General features: G+C 50.7%; 1 protein-coding gene across 1 annotated transcript; it reads left to right on the top strand.

Moving 5' to 3' along the window:
* The first annotated feature begins 4,696 nt into the window (after nucleotides 1-4,696).
* Nucleotides 4,697-22,993, top strand: PLA2G4D (phospholipase A2 group IVD). The gene is made up of 20 exons (XM_012806312.1): nucleotides 4,697-4,741; nucleotides 9,858-9,930; nucleotides 10,121-10,257; nucleotides 11,205-11,336; nucleotides 11,978-12,018; nucleotides 12,286-12,328; nucleotides 13,908-13,971; nucleotides 14,361-14,497; nucleotides 15,291-15,407; nucleotides 15,529-15,566; nucleotides 15,738-15,873; nucleotides 16,229-16,365; nucleotides 17,612-17,834; nucleotides 19,333-19,450; nucleotides 19,802-19,939; nucleotides 20,186-20,293; nucleotides 20,423-20,617; nucleotides 20,872-21,038; nucleotides 21,649-21,835; nucleotides 22,767-22,993. The coding sequence occupies exons 1-20, from the start codon at nucleotides 4,697-4,699 to the stop codon at nucleotides 22,991-22,993; spliced, it is 2,463 nt and encodes an 820-aa protein (XP_012661766.1).
* Nucleotides 22,994-23,718: the final 725 nt, after the last annotated feature.

Genomic DNA, 23,718 nt, shown 5'->3' with positions numbered 1-23,718 from the left:
ACAAAGGTACAAAAGTACGTACAAATGTGAACATTTATTTAAGATAGTAAAAGAAATAACAACAATAAAAATTTGAAAGATTGGATTAACAATCTGTGGTATATGTATACCTTGGAATACTATTCAGCCATTTAAAAAATGGAGAATTTACAGCCTTTGTATTAACCTGGATGGAAGTGGAACACATTATTCTTAGTAAAGCATCACAAGAATGGAGAAGCAAGAATCCTATGTACTCAATTTTGATATGAGGACAATTAATGACATGGTGGAGGTGGGGGAAGGGGAGAGCAGAGAGAGAAAGAAGGAGGGAGGGGTGGGGAGAAAGGCTGCAACTGGCTTCGGAAAAGAAAATCTGCCGCAACTTCTATCACATTTCTGTCACATACAAACTATTATAGAACAGGAATTATGAGAAGGAGGGGAGGTGGGGTCTTGGTGTGTGACACACCTTTTGGGGGCAAGACACCATTATAAGAGGGACTTTACCTAACAAATGCAATCAGTGTAACCTGGTTTCTTGTACCCTCAATGAATCCCCGACAATAAAAAAAAATCTTGAGCAGTGCCTATGGCTCAAAGGAGTAGGGCACCGGCCCCATATGCCAGAGGTGGTAGGTTCAAACCCAGCCCTGGCCAAAAACTGCAAAAAAAAAAAAAAAAATTGAAAGATTCACAAATTCTAAAAAATCACAAAGCAATTGAAATATCATTGTATTTGTGTTAATCGACTGCCAGGTGCTCTCTAGCCCTTCCCCTTCTGTTTGCTGGCACACTCTTTGATCATCTCTTTATTCAATACTAATTTTATAATGTCTTTTATTTTAGTGCAAATAGATTGCAATCTTTCCTCTAGTCAGGGTGATTGAATTTTTTTTTAAATGATAGGCATTTAATAATGGTTAATTATCGGGTAGTTTCTTTCCACGTCGCAACTCTTCATCACTAATGTCATATACAACTTCAGGATTATTGGTGAATTTGGGAAAACTCTGATTTACTCACTATGACCGTGTAACAAATCCCCCAAAGGTAAAATGAGCTGGTGGTGACTGGACCGCTGGGGCTGGAATCATCTGCAGGCTCTTTCCGCCGCCGTCTGGAGCCTGGGCTGGGGTCTAGAGGGGAGGATAGCTGGCTCCAGTGCTGACTAGTGGCCTGTCCAAGCAGTGTGGCCTCTACGGCATGGCATCCCCAGGGGAGTTGGACGTTTTACCTACCCGGTGGCTTAGAACTTTAGGAGGAGGCGTCCAGCTATTCAGGAGAAAGCTGCAGCACCTTATGATCTAACCCGAGGACCAAGCAGTGTCACTTTCCTCGCATCCTGTAAGTGAGAGAAAAACCCACCAGATTCAAGAGGAGAGGAATTGGCTTCTACCTCTTGACAGGGAAGTGGCCAGTATTAGAAGAGCATGGACAGGAGTTGTTGCTGCAACTGGCTTCAGAAAAGAAAATCTGCCACAACTTCTATCACATTTCTGTCACATACGAACTATTGTAGAACAGGAATTATGAGAAATTCTATGTCTTGAAATGACCATCAAAAAAAAAAAGAAAACATACATTCGAGACACATTTGAAAACACCCTTTCAAGTGTTCTGTTTTGATCAGGTGTCAATGAAAATGACATCTTCACTTGTAATTTTATGTCTGGTTGGATGAATTTTCCACAGACTGGCTCTGTATTCTCTTCCTTATTTCTCTTCCTTTACCCGATTCTTCTGGCATGAAAGGACACATCTGTACCACAGGCAACCTCTGGCCTTATATTTTTGTGTCGTAACACCAGGTGAGGCAGCCTGGAGTATTTTTGGAAACCATTCCTAAACCAGTAATGTCACTGTACATGAAACCAACCATCTTCCCGAGTTCTGGCCCAGCAGGAAAGACAAAGTGTCTCTTCAAGAACTTCATGCCAGAGTTTACTTTGATTACATCAGCGGGAGACATGGGGCCGATGAGTTCTACAAACCAAACACCACAGTGGTTGGGGGGATTCCAGAGCTGACTGGCCAGTCCCTGGCCACACGCTGCTTTCTTGGAGTTGGAGATGGAGTCAACACCTCCCAAACCATGGGGCCAAAGGATGGGGAAGGGTTGGTTCTCGGAGGAAATTAGGAGATATAAACGCGAAACAAAAAACCAGTTGTTCGTTTACTGCAAGTGTACTGCACACTTTGAGAATAGAATGGTAGAAAGGAAGGCCACCAAGGGGAGGGGATGACAAAATGGGAAATGTGGGCACCCAAGACCTTCACCAGCTTCACAGTCTGGGTTAGGGCGCTATGATGGGCCCTACAGTTGTGTCCCTCTCTTGAGGACCCCACTGGCCTGAGTGAGCAACAAATGGCCTCAGCTCAGCCCAAAGGTGCTGCTAGCCCTGTTTCTGGCTGACCACCTCCATACCTCCTCTCTGTCTTCTTGTCCTGACCTTTGTCCTCCTAGGCTTACTCCATATCCACAACCCTTGAGGGGCTGGGCTGGGGAAATCTTCAAGATTTCGTCATCCATTGTGCTTCCCTGCCCTTGGTCCCTCCACTTTCCCATCTTGGGTTTCAACCAAGTAAAGCCTTGTCTTAGCACATAATTCACAGGACACTGCTACAGGAGGGTCCTGAATATCCCTCTCATGCACAGAACCTGTGGCTCTCCTGTAGTTCGATGCATTGAGTGGTGGTTTTCAATCTTTTTACAGTCATTAGACTCTTTTTGAGAATCTGATGGAAGCCACAGACCTCGGTGGCTCAGTAAGGGCACCTCTGGCCACATGCAGCAGCTGGGCTGTCAAAACATGGTCAGTTTGAACGGAGAAGAGCTATGAGCATAAAACACCGTGGATTTTGGAGACTCAGTGTGGAAAAAAGTAAAATATCTTCTTAATATTTTTATATGTTGATCATGTGTTACATTGACAAAACTTGGGGTTATGTGGTTTAATAAAATACATCATGAAAGTATTTCACCTGTATCTTTTTACTTTTTTTTAACATGGCCAATAGACAGGTGAGTCTGGCACTTGTGGTTCCCATGACATTCTGTTGAACAGGGCTGCTCTGGATCCTTTCTCCAGAAACACTCATCTGCATGTGTAACCACGTGATTTTGTATATAATTTTAGGAACTGTGGGAAGTACCCTAAATCCCTTCATGGCCTCTAGTCCCAAATGAAGAATCTCTGAGTCAGGAATGTCATGATTTTCTCCAGGCCCAGCATATGCCATGCTATTACTGTACAGGTGGGGAAACTGAGGGTCTAGCCATCCTCCCTGTCAAGCCAACTGTCTTTTGGGAATGTGGGGGAGCCTGGGCTCCCTGGTCTGGGGACAGAGAGTCCAGTCCTAGGCTATGTCAGATGGGTGACTTTTTTTTTTCTTTTTGAGACAGAGTCTCAAGCTATCGCCCTGGGTAGAGTGCGATGGCATCACAGCTCACAGCAACCTCAAACTCTTGGGCTTAAGCAATTCTCTTGCCTCATCTTCCCAAGTAGCTGGGACTACAGGCTCCCACCCACAACAGCCAGCTATTTTGTTGTTGTTGCTGTTGCAGTTGTCATTGTTGTTTTAGCTGGCCTGCACCAGCTTCGAACCCACCAGCCTCAGTGTATGTGGCCGGCATCCTACCCATTGAACTACAGGCACCGCCAGGTGGGTGACTTTCTACTTTGCTTCCTCTGTGACCCACATGGAGTAAATTGTTCTTTGTAGTCTCCTACATTTCACACTTACTTTTTCATTAGATTTTAAATCTGGTTCATGCAAATTAGAAATAGTACCCATTCAATTAATTTTCACTTGTTCATTATTAATTTTCTGCTTTGGCTGGTTCTATAATAAAACATTTTACATCTGGTTGTAATAATCCAACATCAATTCAGTTTCATTTGCCTCAAAAAACAAGTCCTGAAAAAGAAAAATAATTATTGTTCAATATTACACTGATAGTAAAACGATGAATGCCCATCATTTTAGGAAACCTGTTAGTACTAATGTGCACGCTGAATCCTTTTTTTGTGTGGCTTCACAAAGTTTTCTTCTATAATTTTCATAACTTTAATGTTTCCTGATTATCCTCTTTTACCTTTATTACAAAGTCTAATAGAAATTAACTAAGGTGTTGGGAGCTATAACCAGTGATGTCAGAACCAGAGGTAAGGAGCTATGATCAGTGATGTCTGCAACCGGCTCAGGGCAGGTGAAGAGGGAGCCCCAATCTGTGAGGGAGCTGCCACCACAGCTGCTCTTATTATTGTCACCTGGACTCCTGGCTGCACAGAACTGGGCTCAAGTGCTGAGCCTCCTTCCCCAGAGACTAGCCTCGCCCAGGCAGGACTGGCCCATCTCCATCCCATCCTCTGCCATCAGTCTCAGGACAACCAGCTTCTTTCCACTGCTCCCAGGACTCGTCTGCTTCCTCCTGGCTGCGTCCTCTGTTCTGACACTCCAGATCTGGAAGAGCTGCTCCACCTGTGGTCCTGGACTCTTGCCAGAGGTTTCTGGAGATGCTGGTTGACCCAGGATGCTGCGGAAGAGCAGAAGGTGCTGAGCTGAAGGAGAGATCTGGGGGTGGAGCCCCAATCTGTTTATAGGACTGTGGCTCCTAGGAGGCTGGCGGATTTGAGGCCAGTCCTATGCCATTGGGATAGTTGCTGTCATTCAACCAGAGAGTTGGCCCTGGAGTGCAACCAGAAGTGTCAGCATGGACAGTCTGTCACCCGGGGAACCACTTGACCATCCTCACCAGGTAACAGTGTCTGCCAAGCCTGGGGCCACCAGGCAGGGCAGGGCCTGGGGCCAGAGTGCATTCTGAGCAGCTTGTCACAGCTGAAATCAGGGCAATTCTGGTCTCTGCCTAGGCTGAGGCAGAGGGTGAGGCAGTCTGGGATTGGGGGTGCAGAGTATGGGGGATGGGTAGGCAACAACCAGAGAAGCGGGGCCTGGGGACAGGAGTCTGGTCAGCAGAGCCTCTCTTCTCTGCTATAAGTGACCAATAGCAGCACCCTTAGGGACCTCCAACTTCCCCCAAAGGCTCACATCCACATCAGAGAACACAGCGGTTGGGTGACAGAGAAGGAGACTCAATAGGCCACAGGCTAGTGGATTTCTTAGGACTGGCTGAAACCCTAGGATCACCCTATGTGCCTTAGAAGCTCTGGGCCCCAAAGCCTATCCCTGCCAGAACTATGAGGCTGGTCCTAAGGAGGCCTGCAGACTGCTCACCCCCACCTGGCCATGTTTTCCCCTTCATCCCAGGTTTCTCATCCTTTGCCAGAGACCAGTGCCAGCAGGACTGGCTCCTCAGGTCTCCTCTGGTACCTCAGATGGTCCCCAGGAGGGGGCTAAGTGTGCCAAGGTTACTGTCCCAGGGTCCTCTGCCTCATTAGCCAACCTTATTGGGCTCTGGAACCTTGGCTTTGAGTCCTAGGCCAGAGCTGGATCCAGACAAATAGCTTTCCAGGGTTTCTAGAAAAGACTTGGCCTAGGGCAGGCTAGATACCAAAGATTCCTGGGAGAAGGTAGAGAGGGACCCCCCCCATTGGAGGACATATCTGGTGGACATATCTGGGAGGACACCCCCCCCCCGCCAAGTCAGATATCAGTAGGAAGTTGAGTCTGGGAGGAGACCAAGGATACAAAGTGGTGGAGGGGCTGCATAGCATCGGCCTCATTGTCCCCAACCCCCACATCAGGAATCCTGAGCCCCAGAAAGGCCCCTGTGGAGGTCTCTAAAACATCCTACCTTTAAGTTCATCTCCTTGGCAAAGGCCGAGCCCTTCGCCTTACTCCCTCAGCCTCCTGCAGGCCCAGCCCCAGGGGTACAATGAGGCCCAAGTTTCAGTGATTTCAGAACTTGAGTTTGCCCCACACCTGGGAAGGACCTCACCCCCAGCCAGTGTTCCCAGGACTGAGTCCCCAAGACCAAGTAGGTTCCTATAGTGAGTAAGCCTCCTTTCTGCTGGAACAGAGGCCTGGAGCCTGCCCTGGAGCCAGAGTTGGGCTGGCAGGGCAGGCTGGGTACCCAGGACCTGTTCTGGAATGTGTCTGCTACGTGATACAGGAGTGTCGGCCCAGACTGACTCAGGGAGGTGCAGAGCCTGAGGTTGTGCCCAGTCTCCACTCCTCTCTCTGGAAGGGCAGGCTTATTTCCCTCTTCCTACCAAAGCCCCAGAATCATAGTTACAAATAATGTGGACCCCAGTCTAGGGTCTCAGCCCCATCAATCTCCCTTGGACCACATCCCCTGAGGCAGGCAGGGGCCAGCACTAAGTCTCTCACAAAACTTCCTGGACCCTCTTGGACCCTCCATTGGGAGGAGGACGGTGAAGGTTCTGGGACCCTGCACAGGACTTGAAGAGAGAGTGGCAGAGAACCCAATAGGGAAGCCATCCCAGGACCCCCCAGCAGCTAGGCCGGAGGACCCCCTCCAGATGGATCCAGGGGCAGTCATCAATTAAGGCAAGATTTGAGATGGGAGGAATTGCAAAAGGAAGCCCCAGCGCCCTCAGGAGAAAAGAATCCTATTAGTTAATATGTTAGTCACTTGTCATATGTCAAAAACAAACCTATGAAATTCTGGTTTCTGGATTTCCATGAGCAGTAGGGGGAAAGTTTGGTGCTTTTACAAAGAAGCCAAGTCCTGGGAAAGTTCCAATAGTAGAATAGCATAGGAGTCTTGAGCTCTACTTTAGAGTTTGAATTCTAACTCTGTCACCTGCTAACTGTCACCTTGGGTGAGTTAACTTTTCTGAGTCTCAGTTCCCCCTTCTGTAAAGTGAGAGGGGTGAGAGGCTCTCTCATGAGGCTGTAGGGGTATAAATCAAGTTAGAATATGTAATATGCTCAGTACAGCACTGTCAGTCTAAAAAAGACGCCAGAGAAAATGATCTCTAAATATGTTGAGTTTACTCAGGAATGAGGATTATAGCCTAGAAGGTACAGATTGGCAAGCCACCATTGAGGTATGGGAAAGGAAATCTTTTATTAGCAAAAAGGGGAGAGGTTCACGTAAGCTACTCATAAGTAGAGTTCATTGGTTCCAGAGGCTGGAAGCCAGAGCTGTTGTCAGTTTATGGGTGGAGATGCCATCACTGGGCAAGTGTTTCTCGTTTGTTCATTTGTTTGTGAGGGCATCTTATCTGAATTCCTGAAACCCTAAAGGACGTGTAGTGATAGACCAGGTCAATATAAAGGATGTGAAATGGTTTTCTGTGGAGTTTATAGAAAGTCCTCAGAGACAGTTTTTATCTCAGGCACACAAGCATAAGCCTTCTTGCCATCATGTCCTCCTGGCCCTATTTGTGTGGATCTGACAAAAGTGATTCCATCTTGCTATCTGCAACTTTCATGGTACCTAGAAACATAACAGGCACTTCATAAACAATAATAAGAGTAATTACCTAAAAACTGCTTAATGTTTTCCTAAGAATTCTATAGGTGTTAACCTTTTTGGCCTCAGACTACCCTGTGAAGTTAATACCATTATTATTCCCACTACAGATGAGGAAACAGAGGCACAGAGAAGCTTAAGGAGTTGCCCAGGGTCACACAGCAAGTGGTAGGACCAGAGTTTAAATCCAGACAACCTGGCTTCAGACTCTGCCGTTAGCTCCCCCTAAAGACCATTCATTGTCATTGTTGTCACAATAATATAATGCTCTAGGTGCTCTATGTTAGTGATGGTCTTAGAAGGAAAGAGGTTTCATCCTAGGAAAAACAACCTGCCAGGGAGGGGAGGATTTTCTTTCAGCTCTTAGTGGCAGGAAGGACACCAGTCCTCAAACTGGGGTTGGTGACTGGCTAGAACACCAGTCGAGCAGTTGGGGATACTTCTTAGTAGTATCAGCCCATAGTCTGAGCAGCCCACACTCTGTGGACCTGTGAAGCCTCCGCCTGGCCAAGGAGCAGGGAAGCAAGGCCAGGCTGCATCTGCCTCTGCCTTCCCCGGTCTTGGAGTGGGGCATTGAAACTCAGCACCCTGCAAGGCCCCAGCATCCCAGCCACCACCCTCCCTGGGCAGGCAGTGGAAGAGTTTAGGTGCAAGAAGGAAATGAGGTGTCTAAAACTTTATTAAACAAATCCCTGACAATTAAAACCTCTGGCTTAAGATCTATAGAGTTGAAATGTAGCTGGTGTCTTTCGAATTAATCCCAAAGAAGAGAGAAACAAGTCTGCCTTGCTGGGGGAGATCTCATGTGCTCTGCCAGGGAGCTGAATGGAATGACAGGGACACTCAGCATGGAGCCACAGGAGAGGGAGATGCTGGGTGGGGCTGTGAGTCACAAGCAGCTGTGCTGTGGCCTGTTGTCCTTTATGGTTCTTTGTGGGGAGTGGGTCCCTGAGGGCACTGAGCTGGCCCCAGCAGGCAGTATCTGTGCAGAGCGGACACCAGTTCCTTGTAGGCACTGAGTCCTCTGACCATGTGCATGAAGTGGGTGTGGGCGGGGGAGGGGGCAGAGCAGGAAAGGGCTTTGGTTCATCACACCATTGTCTCCCAACAAAATGCCTGATGTCCACCATGCAAGCACCATGCTGTCTCTGCTCCCTCAGGGTACAGGTGAAAAGGCGGAAGGGCAGAGGGAAGTAAGGGTCCCTTGCGGTAGGACTGACTTGGTGTGGTCTAACCTGGTGCAGAGGCCACTGAGTGATGTAAGACCCAGAACAGACCATTTCTGGCTTGGGGTCTTCTGTGGGCTCTTCACCAGGTCTGCCACATTGCGTGTCTCCAGGGGTTAGCATTTCATACCCTCTGTGTGAATGGTGCGCCTGAGGTCCTGCCACACTGTGGCCCTGAAGAGTCCCCTCCTAGCTGGGGCTCCCAGTGCAGGTGATGCTTCCTCCCGACATCCCCCATTCTAACAGCTCTTCCTGCTGGGCACGTGCTCTGCAGGGTCCTCCTGCACAGGTTCCTTTTCAACATCATGCAAGGCCAACAACTTCGGGGTCAGCCCCCAGAAAAAATGCCCCCCTTTTCCTGCTAGACCCATTAGAGTTACCTCTAACAGTCAATCAAGTAAAGAACCTGTGCCCAGAAAGAGCCACCCAGGCAGGCCCCCGGAAGAACAGAAACCCAAGGACACCCCTGGATCTCAACTGTGCCAGGGATACCCCTCAGGGCCTTGTCCCCAACAGGACTCAGCCATGCCCTGCACGCCTCAGTTCTTCCTCCTGCCACCTACTCTTCAATCTCTTGCTGGTATCTCTGGCCTTGGAGACTCTGCCCACTCACCTTTCACTCCCCATGGCTTGTCCTCATTAGCATCTCAATATGCAGTGACCTTTCACTCACAGCACCCACTGTTCCTTGTAATGGCCTGAGGTTCTTAGAGTTTCCTGGTCCATGCTCCAGACAGTGCAGACAGGCTGAGCTCCAGTTGAGTGCCTGTGGGTGTCACAGACATGGGCTCCCCAGGGCTCAGTGCTCCCTTGAGTCCTTTGTCACAAAGGTCTGGGGACTGGAACCGGTCAGGGTCCTGTAGTCACCAAAGGGCTGCCCTCCCTGGGAGCTCTGGGTGTGGCTGATGTTGAACTGACAGGTGTGGGGGCCACTCCTTGGCCTCAGTTCCTTGCTCTGTCCACTACACTGTACAATCCTGTCCTTGAAGGGGAGGAAGCCCCACAAATTTAATCCCAGGGGACTGATCTGCCATTCCCTGACTGTTGCAGTCCAGAACCATGACCCCAAGGGCAGTGGTGGACACAGGCTGGCTTGTCCCCAGAGGACATCTCCAGCATGCCTGGCGGAGTGTCAGTTGCCAAGTACCAGGAGTCTGGTGAGGGCATGTCTGAGGCCACAAGACAGCAGTTGGGCTTGGGTGAGGTGACAAGCTGCAGGGACCCAGCAGTTTGATATTTCTCTCCAGGGGGAGGCCTCTGCCTGCTGGTGCCTCACTGTAAGGGTCCTGGAGGCTCGGAACCTGCCCTGGGCTGACATGTGTGAGTATCTGTCTCCTGGGCTCCAGCGCGTCCAGGGAGGACAGAGCCATATGGGAGAAGCCCAGACAAGTGCCCCGGCAATGGCTGGGGCTGCCCATGGGGGCCACCGGGGTCTTGGTAGGAAACTGACCTGGTCCCTTGAGAGGGCTGCGAGGAGTCTCTCTCATAATGGTTTTCTTGACTTTGGCAGTGAGTGAGGCCGACCCATACGTGGTGCTACAGCTGCCAACTGCCCCAGGCATGAAATTTAAGACCAGAACAGTCACCAACTCCACTCATCCTGTGTGGAATGAGACCTTCAGTTTCCTAATCCAGAGTAAGGTCAAGGTAAAGGACAGGGCCCCCTCCACCGCTCACTGTGAACAGGCCTGAGCCCTGCAGGGGAGCTCTCGAGTTGGAGCACACATCCTCCAGGGCTCTGCCAGAGAAACTCTCTGAGGCGGGTGTCTTTTTGGCCTGGCCAGTATGTACTGTGTGTGAGAGAGTGTGTGAACGAGTGAACATGGTCCCTCCAAGTGGCTGTGGTATCCACCTCCAGCAAGCTGTTCTTCCTCTCTAAGCCCATCTATAAAGTGGAGACAGTGAAAGTCCCCTCCTGCTGGGTCATTGGAGGGTTCAGTGAGACCATGTACTTAAGACCACCAGCATAGGGCCTGGCATGGACCCTAGAGTGCACCTCAGGAGACCAGCAAAGCCAGGGAGAGAGACACCGAGACAGACAACATTCAAAATTCTTTGACAGAATTTTATTTTTGACAAAAACAAAAATCAAGAGAGAGAAATTAGAAATTGTTCTGGATTTCTTTTCTTTCTTTCATTCTTTCTTTTTTTTTTGAAACAGAATCTCACTTTGTCATCCTTGGTAGAGTGCCATGACGTCATAGCCTACAGCAACCTCAAACTCTTGGGCTCAAGTGATCGTCTTGCCTCAGCCTCTTGGGCAGCTGAGACTACAGGCAGGCACAACAGCTAGTTTTTTCTATTTTTAGTAGAGACAGAGTTTCACTCTTGCTCAGACTGGTCTCAAACTCCTGAGCTCAGGCAATCCACCTGCCTTGGCCTCCCAGAGTACTAGGATTATGGGCATGAGCCATGGTGCCTGGCCCAAATTTTGCTGGATTTCCTTATACATCATTCAAGTTTTACAGTTATTTTTATTTGAAGTATGAAAGTGTGAAAACCTAAGAATCTTTTCTGCACAAGTGTTCAACAGAGGTGAGCTGTTACTGTTGCTATGAGTAGATAATGTGACAAGTTGCTGTTCCTGTCTCTAGAATGTTTTAGAGCTTAGCATCTATGATGAGGACTCAGTCACAGAGGATGACATCTGCTTCCACATTCTCTATGACATCTCAGAGGTCCTCCCTGGTGAGCTGCTCCGGAAGACCTTCTCCAGGCATCCCCAGGTGGGTGGGAAGTCTCCATGGGCTCTGGGCTGAAGAAATTGCTCAGTCTCTCCCATCTCTTTGGATGCTGCAGGGTCTGCTGGGTCACGGAAAAAATGTAAACCCCTCCCAGAGATATTTGCATTTTAATAAGAAAGGAGAAGGCTTAACTTTACAGTTCTATGCTGAATTGCCCAATAGAGGAATTAAGATTTGGGGAGGTGGAGAGCTTCCTAATGTCCCTCAGAAACCAACCCTTGGAGCAGCTGTGGGGCTGCTTTGGGAGGATCTTGGCACTCTTCCCACTGCAGGCAGGGGTTGAGGGAGGGCAGAGCCCTGGGGGCTGGACCCTCCTCAAGAGGAAGAAGAAATGGGCCTGTGCATCCTCCCGTCTCCTTTGGCTATGCTCCTTGGCTTCCCCTTCTGCCCTGGCCAGAGTTTTGGGTCCCAGAAGGAAAGGAGACCTGTTCTGTGCAAACTTCTATCTGTGGATACTATGGGCAGGTAGACCACCTGGCCCTACACCTCAGTTTCTTCACCTGCAAATTGGGAATAATATGAATAAGTCTCCTGTAAAGAATGCTTGAGATGATGAGATCATGCATATAAAAGAACTGCATCAACTCAGTGTTACTGATTTTGACTGTCTTCTTGGCTTGCAGGGAGAGGAGGAGCTGGACGTGGAGTTCCTGATGGAAAAAACGTGAGTGATACCACGCAGCTGGGGCCCAGGCTCCATTTGGGGAAATGGCCCTGACCTCGATCCTCCCTGTGGTCAGCCCAGCGAGATGTGCTGTCCCTCATCTCCCCACCCCTGCCAGAGAGGTGAGGGAGGCCAGGTGTCGCATCTGCCCTCCCCCTGAACCTTACCCAGGACAGGGAGAGCCCACATGGGTGGCAGGTGGCAGGCCAACAGGGCAGGAAGTGTTTGCCTTGGCAAGCCTAACTCTGGTTTGTTTGATTTTTCCAGGTCGGACCACCCAGAAAACCTTATCACCAACAATGTTCTTGTGGTAACTGCCTTCCCCAGGCCTTGGGGAGGGGCCCTTGGGCAGACATTTGGGTTAGGGGCAGCAGCCTGGGTGGGGACCAGAAGGGACCAGAAGGGACAGGCAGGGATAGGACTCTGTGGGAAGACCACCCTGGTCACACGCAGGGCGTTACCTGGGGCTGTGGGGCCTGGAGGGCCTGGATCGGCCTGGAGCTGAAGGGCACACAGAGAGAGGGCAGGCAGGGCTATGCTAAGAGCAGGTTCTGGCCAGAGGCTGGATGGCTGTGGAAAAGTTAGGTGCTTCCTGGTGGTGGTAGTTTTGTGTGATTAGCTCAGTTCTGGGATTGCTCTGAGCTCTTCCCTAGAAAGTGGTGAAGAAGCCATGCAGGCCAGGCCCCGCTTCAGCTTGTTAGTGTTGGGGGTCCCTGAAGCTCAGAGGAAGGTTCCTGTGTGGTGTGCTTCTTGCCTCAGAGATGGGCTAGGACCAGAGAGTCAGTCAGCTCCTCCTCGGGACAGTGGAGCCTTGGGAACACAAGGTAGCAACCCAGAGGTCTGTTAGAAGCTTTCCACTCAAGGTGTGGCCCTCAGGCCAGCAGCAAAGGTGCCCCCAAGAGCAGACCAGCCTACAGTCCCGCACAAAGAGACCTGCAGCATAGACTGTAAGGAGGTGCTTATTCCCAAGGCCCTGTAAGTGCCTGTTTAATGAGTTCATATTACTTTTTAAAAATACACATTAAAATAAAGTCACAGCTATGGCACCGCCTCTTAGGAGGTGATGGAGACCAGCCATGGGTTGGTAAATCCAGCAGTGCTATGTAAAGTGGGCAGCAGGGCTCACTTGGCAAGCCAGGTAAGCAGAGGACAGTGAGGAGATATTGTGGTTGCTGCAGCTCTGTGTATCTCTCTGCCTCCCATTCCGTCATCCTGTAGACCCCTGGCTTGCTTACACTATTTGGGAGTCTCTATAGTAAAATACTTCCTCCAGGTCAAGGGTGTAGAGAGACATGGGGCAGAAAGAACCACATCTGAGAGCTGGGCAGCTGTCAGGGATCCTAGAAATGTTTTTTCTTTGAGACAGAGTGTCTCTGTGTTACCCTCAGTAGAGTGCCAGTAGAGTGCTGTGGCATCACAGCTCACAGCAACCTCAAACTCTTGGGCTTAAGCAATTTTCTTGCCTCAGACTCCCAAGTAGCTGGGACTACAGGCGCCCACCACAATGCCTGACTATTTTGTTGTTGTTGTTGCAGTTGTCATTGTTGTTTTAGCTGGCCCGGGCCAGGTTCAAACCCTCCAGCCTCGGTGTTTGTGGCTGGCACTGTAACCACTGTGCTACGGGTGCTGCCAAGGATCCCAGAAGTTTTGCAAAGCTAGGAGAGCAGGACGCAGGTGGGGAGCCAGGCTCTCCTGGCTGCTCTGGAACATTAGGCTTAGCAGGTGCAGAGGGTGAGAGATCGGTGAAGGAGTTTTCCATCCAGTCGCATTCTGAGCCTCACTTCTTGTCCAGTGTGTGGTAGATTTGGGACAGTGAGGGCACAGAGGGTTGAGGTTGAGACCTCAGTCTACCCTGCAGCATCCCCTGACCATGATATTGTCTGTCCCAGGCTCGAGAGCTGTCATGCCTTGATGTGCATCCAGACCTCACAGGGGGTGCTGCTGTGGTCACAGGTGAGACCTGCTCAGAACCGGGTCTGGACTCCGCCTGGAATGTGCGGTAGACAAGGGGTAGACAGGGGTTCTGGGACACCTGTGCAGGGTGGAGGTGAGCAGCAGGACAGAGCTGGCCTCTTCCTTCTCGCTCACACAGCACAGAGGGCCACCTGAGTCCTCCAGGCAGGAGAGTTCCCCTGTCTGGGGAGAGCATGTCGCAGGAGGTGGGCATCCCATGGGGGCTGAGGGGTCCTGCAGTCTGGGAAGGCCCCTTTTCAATATCCCATTTATGACAGTCTCACCTCCTGGCTTCCACCACGTCCGGACAATACTGTTGGTCTTCCAACTTTGAGCTGGAGGTCTGGGCTATTGTTCTCCTCAGGCTAACCTGCCTGCTTTCTCCCTAGATCAGGATAAGCTGGAGCTGGAGCTGGAGCTGAAGGGCTCATATGAAGACACACAGACATCCGCCCTGGGCACAGCTTCTGCCGTCCGCTTCCACTACATGGCAGCCCAAGAGACAGAGCTGCGTGGGCATCTGAGGGTGGGTCTTGGCTCTAGATCTCCCACCAATCCCAACCTCTGGTCAGCTCCAGCTACTGAGAGCTTCTCTCTGACCTGCCCCTCCCCCGCCTCCTGAAAGGCTAGGCCCCTGTGGCCTTGCCAGCCTTTCCCTCTTAGGCACCACACCCTTGGCACACAGGGAGGATCACAGGGGGACAGCTAGGCAGAGGGACTGCTCTGCCCTGTCGGCCTTTGTTGGAGTCCTCCAGTGACTCCTGTACTGATGTCCTTGAATAAAGGTGATGTCTGTGCCTACAGCCTGGCGCTGCCCACAGCAGCTGCCTCACTCAGTTCCCGCCCGGCCTCATGCATAATGCTCCAGCCATACTGTCTCTCTCATTTTTCCAACATACCGAGTACTTTCCCTGCCCTCCACTGGCCCCTTCCAAGGCTGCCGCCTCCTCCTCCCTCTGCACCTCAGCTCAAATGGCACCTCTTCAGAGGAGCCTGCCTTATCCCCCGACTTCAAGGAGACACCACTTCCCACCTTTGGTTACTCTGTCGTATCCCACGGTTTACATCATTTACAACACTGACTAACATCAATTCATCGCCTGTTTCTTTATAAAATCATACAGTGCAATTCAGTGAGAACAATGGTTTTGCACTAAAAATATGGCCTTGTATTTTTTTCTCATTATTGGTAATTAAAAACTAGTATAATTACATTAACTGTAATTATTTTTACAGTATCAAGGATGCACTATGTCTACCTAAATTATAGTCTAGATACTCAGGATTTGTGGAATGAATGAATGACTATTTCCCTCCAGAGTTCCACAGGCAATTTCTGGAACCAGGATAACTCAGCAGCTAATTGGCACTTCACCATGCCTGTGAGGTCCTTGGCTGAGGGGAAGGAAGTGACCATTGATGTTCCTGCTGCAAATGTAAGTGGTCTCAACTGAATGGAAAGTGCCAAGGGGAATAAAGATGAGTCCCAGAGGATACCATGTGCCCCTCCCTCAGTGTCTACGACCATCTGCGCAGAGTCTCTTGCTTTGATTTCAGGCCCCAGGAGTGAAGCTGCAGCTCAAGGCAGAGGGCTGGTAAGGGACATTTGTATCTGGAGGGAACAATGAGAGGTGGTGATGGAGGAGAGGAGTGCTGTGGGAAAGGGTTGTCCTTGGGATTTAACTTGGTTGCTTGTTGTGGGCTTGGCCAACCAGTAACAAAGCCATGTAGGTGCTCTCTGACCCTTGGATCCTCCACTGCCCCAGCCCCAAGGACTTAGACTTGCACCTGGGCTTTGATCTGTGTGCAGAGGAGCAGGCCTTCCTGAGCAGGAGGAAGAAGGTGGTGGCCGCAGCCCTGAAGAAGGCCCTGCAGCTGGACAGAGACCTGCAGGAGGATGAGGTCTGGTGGTGCCTGGGGCATGTGTATGCAGACACCCTGGACTGGGTTTAAGGGTTTACCTCATTCCTATGCCTCTCCAGACATGCAACCAGCAGAGAATGGAGAATTGGGGGGGGCTTGGGTAAGCTTTGGGGTTCCCACTCCCTTGGGGCACCCAATCCTTTTGGGGCTCTGTCCTGGATTGAGAGCTATCCTTTACAGCATAGAGGCTGGAATTAGCTCTGCCCCTGACTTGAGCAGGCCATGTCCACGACATCCCTTCCCTAGAGGCAGGGAGCAGGACGAGGCCCTGGGTAAGACAGGGAGCAGCTCGTCCTGTCCTTGTTAAGCCAGCCTATTTCTCGGTGTGGTCCAGGTCCCTGTTGTGGGCATTATGGCGACAGGAGGAGGTGCCCGGGCCATGACTGCACTCTACGGCCACCTATTGGCCCTGCAGAAGCTGGGCCTTCTGGACTGTGTGACCTACTTCAGTGGCACCTCAGGCTCTACATGGTGAGGGCTCTGGGGCCGGGAGCAGCAGAGATGATCAGGGCACAGTGGGTGGAGGTGGGAGGGACAGAGTGGACCCCAGAGGGTCCCTCTATATGGGGAAGCCAAGAAGGTATGAGCAATGTGGTCTGATGGGTGCCAAGCGGCTTTCTCACAGGGAGGAAACAGACATTTCCAGAAGTCCCACCATGAGCAAGCCCATCAGATGCTCCTGAAGAGCCTGGATGTAGCTGCCTCAGGAGGGGCAAGGTTTGAGCTTGGCTATCACTTACTGGCTTGCGTGACCTTGAACAACCTATTTCCTTTGCTTCTCAGTTGACTCATCTCTGAAGGAGACAAAATGCTCTGTAGGCTTTGAGTGAGATAGCCTAAATGAAACACCTAATGTCTGACACACCAGGGGGTTCAAATTTGTAGCCCCCTTTTTCTTTCATTGTTATTACCTCATTTAATCTAATTTGAAGCTCCCGTAGTGTCAGGCATTATATTAAGTGTCTGACTTGGGCTATCTCATTCTTTGAGATAGTTTTTCTGTCCATGCCATACTGTGTAGATGAGGACATTGAGCTCAAGACATGTATTTTGCCTAAAGACAACATTGCCTCTTTTCATTCTCACCCCACCTATGGTTAGGTGGAACATTTTACTGTTAGAGATTCATTCCTTTGAATCTTATCAAAATGGGACTTTAAGGACTGAGAAAAGATTCCTTCTCAATTTAGGTGACAGCTGTTGACAAGCAGTCTTAAAAGGCTTCAGGACAGGACCACAAAGATGGCAGGGTCCAGAACTGAGCTCTCCAACATGGTAGCCACTAGCCACATATGGTTACTGACCGCTTGATGTGTGGCTAGTCCACACTCACTGAGATGTGTTCTAAATACACAGTGAATGTTGAAGGCGTAGCTTGAGAAAAATAACAAAGTATGTCAATAACTTTTATATTGATTATGCATTAAAATGATTTGTAGATATACAGTGTTAAATTAAATATATTATGAAAATTAGTTTTTATAGGTTTTTAATAATTTTTAAGAGCATTTACTAGGAAATATAAAATTACATATGTGGCTCACATTATTTTGACACTGGACAGTGCTGATCTAGGAGAGAAAGCCCTTTGACACATTTACCAGACAAGCAGAGCCTTGGTGGCAGAAGCCACGTGCTGGGAGAAGCTGGAGGGTGGGAAGGAGTTGCAGTGCTCTGTGGCAGTCCTTAGTCTCCTACTGTTCTGTTATTCTCCCAGGACAATGGCTCACCTATATGGGGACCCTGAGTGGTCACATAGGGACCTTGAGGGTCCCATCAGACACATCCGAGAGCACCTTGCCAAGAGCAAGCTAGAACTCTTCTCCCCAGAGCGCCTAGCAGGCTACCGCCGGGAGCTGGAGCTGCGGGCTAAGCAGGGCCACCCTACGACCTTTGTGGACCTGTGGGCCCTGGTGCTGGAGTCCATGCTGCAGGGCCAGGTAGGAGCCTGAGTATGTGGGGTGCAGCACGTGTGCACTGGAAGGGTGGGGCTTTTAAACAGTGATCAGGCACATTCTATGTGTTTTAAGGAAAGTTACTTAAACTATTTTGTGCCTCATTGTTCTCATCTGTACAATGGGGATAAGAAGAGTATTTTATCTCATAGGGTTTTGTTTTGTTTTGTTTGTTTTTTGAGAGAGAGTCTCACTATGTTGCCCTTGTTAGAGTGCTAAGGTGTCACAGCTCACAGCAACCTCCAACTCTTAGGCTTAAGAGATTCGCTTGCCTCAGCCTCCCAAGTAACTGGGACTATAGGCACCTGCCACAGTGCCCAGCTATTTTTTTGTTGCAGGTGTAGGCGATTCTCTTGCCTCAGCCTCCGGAGTAGCTGGGACTACAGGCACAGACCACAACGCCCAGGCTATTTTGTTATTGTAGTTGTCACTGTTGTTTGGCAGGCCCAGGCCAGGTTTGAACCCGCCAGCTCCAGTGTATGTGGCTGGCGCCCTAACTGCTGAGCCACAAGCACCAAGCCTCCTCACAGGGTTGTTGTGAGTGCTCCCTGGTACTCTGGCAGAGTTAGCAGTGTTAGCTATCATATTTCTTCACTCTTATCCTAATGACATCAAGATAAGCTAAGCATACACATTTTTTGTCATAACACTCCTTTAAGGAAATTTTAATCAGTTAGCTGCTGAATCTTATATTGATATAATTATTAAAATGAGTGATTTTTTCACACTATTATTTTATCACATATGACCATAGGAACAAAGTTTCAAAAGTATTTGAAACAACTAAAAGAAAAAAAGGTTTTTTTTTGAGACACAGTCTCACTCTTGCCCATTCTAGGGTGTTGTAATATAAGCCTAGCTCACAGCAACCTCAAACTCCTAGGTTCAAGCGAGCAATCCTCCTGCCTTAGCCTTCCAAGTAGCTGGGAATACAGGTGCCTGCCACAACTCTCAACTAGTTTTCTCTATTTTTAGTAGAGATGGAATTTTATTCTTGCTCAAGATGGTCTCGAACATCTGAGCTTAAGTGATCCTCCTGCCTCAGCCTCCCAGAATGCCAGGATTGCAGGTGTGAGCCACCGCACTGTCCACTGTGATGTGTATTCATATTGCATATTAACAGGAGGCCCATCATGTCTGGTTGTTTCTTTTTGTGACATAAAGATTGATCAGCTGAGCCTGAGTGTGCTCTGTATACAGGGTCATTGTCTGTTACTCCAATTAAAGAAGCAGGAAGCCTTCAAAGAAAAGAAAAAAAGAAAGATTAATCAGCACAACCTGCATAGCTAGGCAGAGACCTTGCACACTGAGGTGGTCAGAACCCAGGGGCAGGAGTGGGAATTAACCACATACAGGTCCCCTGGATGGAGGACCTCCTCCACCCCCAGCCTGGCCCTTCCTACCCCATCCTGGTAGAGGTGCTGCCTCCTGGTGGTGGTGCTGCGCCCAGTCTCACTAAGGTTCCTGTGCCCTCCGGCGCCAGGTGATGGATCAGAAGCTGTCAGGACAGAGAGCTGCCCTGGAGTGGGGTCAGAACCCTCTGCCCCTCTACTTGGGCCTCAACGTCAAGGAGAACAATCTAGAGACGCTCGACTTCAAGGGTACAGTCCTATCAGCCCCACCCCTATCCTCCATACTCCAAGAATGCCCAGAGAATTCAAACTGGAAACTCTGGTCCAGATTGACTAATCTTCTGGAAGGGTGGTGGTGCTGACAGCTCAAGGGCCCCCCCCAGGGGAGCCCTCTGTCATTGAGGTCAGGGGCATTTGAGAATGTTGAGGAGGCAGGGTGGGGGGTGGTCAGCCCGGGGGGTGCTTTCCTTACATCTGCTGCATCAGTGCTGGGCAGGAGGAAGGCTGAGGCCTATGGGGGGCAAGCTCGGGCTCTTGCCCAAGCTGGGGCTCCCTCAGTCCAGTCTCCTCACACTCCTGCTCTCCCTCCCACCCCCTCAGAGTGGGTTGAGTTCTCCCCCTATGAGGTCGGGTTCCTGAAGTACGGGGCCTTCATCCCTCCTGAGCTCTTTGGCTCTGAGTTCTTCATGGGGAGGCTGATGAGAAGACGGCCTGAGCCCCGCATCTGCTTTCTGGAAGGTGAGGGCGGTCACTCTGAAGGCCCTGACAAGTTCAGGCCAGGTCTCTGAATTGGACATGACTCCTGTACCTCAGGTCTAGGCAGAGCCCCAGGACGAGGAGTAGGGTTGGGCAGTGGGAAAGAGCCATTGAAGGGGTACCCCACTTTCCATCAGCACCCAAGGGTGGGAGCCACTGGCTTCTAAGTGTTGGGAGGCAGGGTGCTGGAGCCTGAGGGCTGACCTCTCTTGGGGGCTTGGCCTTCAGGTATCTGGAGCAACATTTTCTCCCTGAACTTGCTGGATGCCTGGTATGACCTCACCAGCTCTGGGGAGGGCTGGAAGCAGCACATCAAGGACAAGATCAGGAACATAGGTGGGCAAGGGGCACGGAGACCTGGGATGAGGTTGCTCCCCTTAGACTCTGGTTAGGGGCATCTGAAGGGAAGAAGGGCTGGGCATTTCCAGGCCTCCCCTAGACCAAGGTCTGTGTCTCTGGCTGCAGAGAAGGAGCCCCCTGCCTCCTCCGGGACCTCCTCATGGCTGGAGTCCTTGTGGCTGCAGCCGGGATCAGCCCTGGCCCAGGCATTTAAGGGCTTCCTGACAGGCAGACCGCTCCACCAGCACAGCCCCAACTTCATTGGGGGCCTCCAACTGCACCAGGACTACTACAGCCAGAAAGCCTTCTCCACCTGGGCAGGTAAGAGCCATTACCCTGGGCCCCCAGGTAACACAGTTGAGATCCTGAGTGGTGATGGGACATAGATGGGCACTGGCAAAGGCCCTGGGGATCATAGCACCTACTTCTGGGGTATGACCTGGAAGATCCCCTTGGGAGGTGTTGGGGAAGGACAGGGCCGCATATGCCTTTAGGGAGTGACCCAGAGTAAATTTGGGTGGACAACTGGCGGCGGGAGGGTGGTTGCCTCTGACTGTCACTGCCTCTCCCACCAGACTGCCAGCTAGACTCCAGACCCAGCCAGCTAACCCCCCAGGAGTCCCAGCTCTGCCTGGTGGACCCCTGCTACTTCATCAACACCAGCTGTCCCTCCATGTTCCGGTCGGGCCGCAGGCTGGACCTCATCCTCTCCTTCGACTACTCTCTATCCTCGCCCTTTGAGGTGCCTCTGATCACCCCATAGGAACCCTTCTGCACAGCCAGGCCCAGCTCCAGGAGCAGGCAGCAGGGTCACTAAGCCGTTGCCTCACACCTCCCATGAAGAAGGGGAGATAGGCTCTAATCCAATGGCTTCTGCCAGGGTCCTTGATTGGGAGGGGCTATGTGCTGGGGCCCTGGGCTCCCAAGACCAGTGAATAGGAAGGGACTTCCCCACACAGGCTCCAAAGAGACAGATGAACAGAGCTAAGAGGAGACCCTGGGTGTCCCCAAATCCACTCCCCCAGACCTCCCCTGGAGACTATGCAGATGTGGGACCCCTACTGATGTCCTCTAGGCTCTGGGACTTGAATAACCCAGCACTAGCAATCCAGAATGCAGCATGGGGGCCGGGGTGGGGGTGGGGAGATGCTGGCTCTGTGCTCCACCTAAAGATTTTAAACAATGGTGCAGACCACAGGGATCCTCATGTTCCCTCCAGGTCTCCCTCTCAGGGATTATGCAATTTAACTGGCCTTGAACCCAACCAGGACAGGACCAGGTTGTTGCTTGACACCAAAGCAGCTTGGCCTGGAGGTGTCCCAGCACTGATCCTGCTGCCCTGTTCCCACCAGGCACTGCAACAGACTGAGCTGTACTGCCGGGCCCAGGGGTTGCCCTTCCCCCGAGTGGAGCCCAGCCCTCAGGACCAACACCAGCCCAGGGAGTGCCACCTCTTCTCTGACCCCTCCTGCCCTGAGGCTCCTCTCCTGCTGCACTTCCCACTGGTCAATGCCTCCTTCAAGGACCACTCAGCCCCTGGTGAGGCCACCCCTTCCCAGTAACCAGGCAGCTTGGCCCCTCAGAAGCACTGCCATGCCCACCCTCAGTCTCCAGCAGAGGGTGGGGCGTCTGCCTAAGAAAAGGCTAAGATCAGTCCCATTAGTCTTTGGACTCTTGTCCGGGCTCTGTGCTGATGCCCACATCCCTGCAGTGTCCCCTGTTTAGAAGGTCACTGTGCTATTGTCCTCTCTGTCACGACCCCAGCCTCTTTCAGCCTCCCCTTCCCTTGGGACTGCTGGCTCTTCTGCTCCTTTGCCCTGTGAGGCGTTCAGTTCAGTTGGCCTCTCTATCATCCTACCCACCCCCCCACCAGCCCGGGCCCCTTCTCTGGGAGCTGGACTTCTTCTCAAGGGCCCCTGAAATCTAAACCCTCATCACATTCCTTCTTGTCCTCTCCTCTCCTCTCACCAACTGGTCAGAATTTCATCTCTTTTTGGAAGGAAAACTAGTTTCTGCCTTTGTGCGTTATTCCCAGCCTTCTGGTTCTCACCATAATTTTAGGTCTTCCAGCTTTACTTTTAACTTGTTCAGCCCACATCTTGGAATTCCAAAGAACTTTTCTCTCTCAACAAAGAGCTTAGGGAATCCTTTTGCTAAGTTGACTTCCTTGTTCTGGACATTAGTACCTTACCCCAAAGCAATGTACAGATATTGTGGGGTTGCAGATACTGGGGGAAGAGTGCCATGCATGCCCCAAGAAAATGTGGGAGCAGCAAATTCCTCATACCTCCAAATACTACTCTACTACCCATCTTCGTATTTCTGGGCAAAGGACACTAAGAGCATGGAGGAAAACAAATGTCCCTTGGGGGTGGGGTCAGCAGCTCTCCCTACCTTGCTGCAAGCTCTGTCCTGCCCAGTCACAGAGGCCTCTGTGTCCTACTCCTCATCCCCTCTCACCCCTGGACAGGTGTCCCACGCAGCTCCTCAGAACTCCAGGCTGGCCAAGTAGATCTCACGGAGGCCACCTCCCCCTACACACTGTTCAACATGACCTACAAGGAGGAAGATTTCGACCGCCTGCTGCAGCTCAGTGACTACAACATGCGGAGCAGCCAGGATGCCATTCTGCAGGCCCTGAGAACCGCTCTGAAGCACAGGGCCCTGAAGGCCAGGCCTCCAGGGGTGCAGACCTGAGGCTGCTTAGAGTCCTCACAGCCCTGAGGGCCACACTGTGACCCTCCAGGGACTGAGGGCTTAACCCTACCTGCAGCTACAGCAATCTTCCAGCTTTATTACTAACATGCTCAGCCCACATCTTGGAATGTGGCTAGAGTTCTCCGCTCTCCCAGGCCTGGGCCACCTTTGAAGCTAGTCTCACTGCCCAGAAGGGGCTGTGCCCCCACCCAAAGTTTTCCCTTATGTTCATGGCTTGTTTGAGAAGAGTTGAAAATAAACTCTTCACCAGGCCAGTGTGCGGAAAAACTGGTCCAACCAGATACATACATATTCACTTTCATGTGGAGTGAATTTGGGGTGCAATCTGGAGGTACCAGATCAGGAGTAGGGATAAGAAAGGCTGTAGATGGTCTAACCTGACAGGTGGCTTCAGGCATCAGAAATCACAGTATGTCCTGAACATATTCCTGCCCCTCCCCCCACCACCTATAGCTAAATTTATTCCTAGTATTTTATTCTTCTTGATGATATTGTATATTAAATTATTTTCTTAATTTATTTTCATTGCCATTTTATAGAAATACTATTGAATTTTGCATATTGATCTTATATTCAGCCATCTTGTGGACCTTATTATTGGCTCTAACACTTTTCTGTGTATTCCTAGAATTTTCTATAGACAGATCATGTCTTCTGAAAATAGAGATGATTTCTTCTTCCTTTCTGATGTGAGTGCCTTTATT

Source organism: Otolemur garnettii, unplaced genomic scaffold (genome assembly GCF_000181295.1).
Source record: "Otolemur garnettii isolate 467f Iridium unplaced genomic scaffold, OtoGar3 scaffold00050, whole genome shotgun sequence".
NCBI lineage: Eukaryota > Metazoa > Chordata > Mammalia > Primates > Galagidae > Otolemur > Otolemur garnettii.
The sequence above is the reverse complement of the archived record's forward strand: the minus strand, read 5'-3'. Positions and strand labels throughout refer to the sequence as shown.

Bases quoted from the DNA above. Each gene is read 5' to 3' on its own strand.
- PLA2G4D (XM_012806312.1), top strand. From the start codon at position 4,697: ATGGACAGTCTGTCACCCGGGGAACCACTTGACCATCCTCACCAG. The intron at 19,451-19,801 runs GTACAGTCCTAT...CCACCCCCTCAG, and splicing joins AGAGACGCTCGACTTCAAGG to AGTGGGTTGAGTTCTCCCCC. The intron at 21,039-21,648 runs GTGCCTCTGATC...TGTTCCCACCAG, and splicing joins CTCTATCCTCGCCCTTTGAG to GCACTGCAACAGACTGAGCT.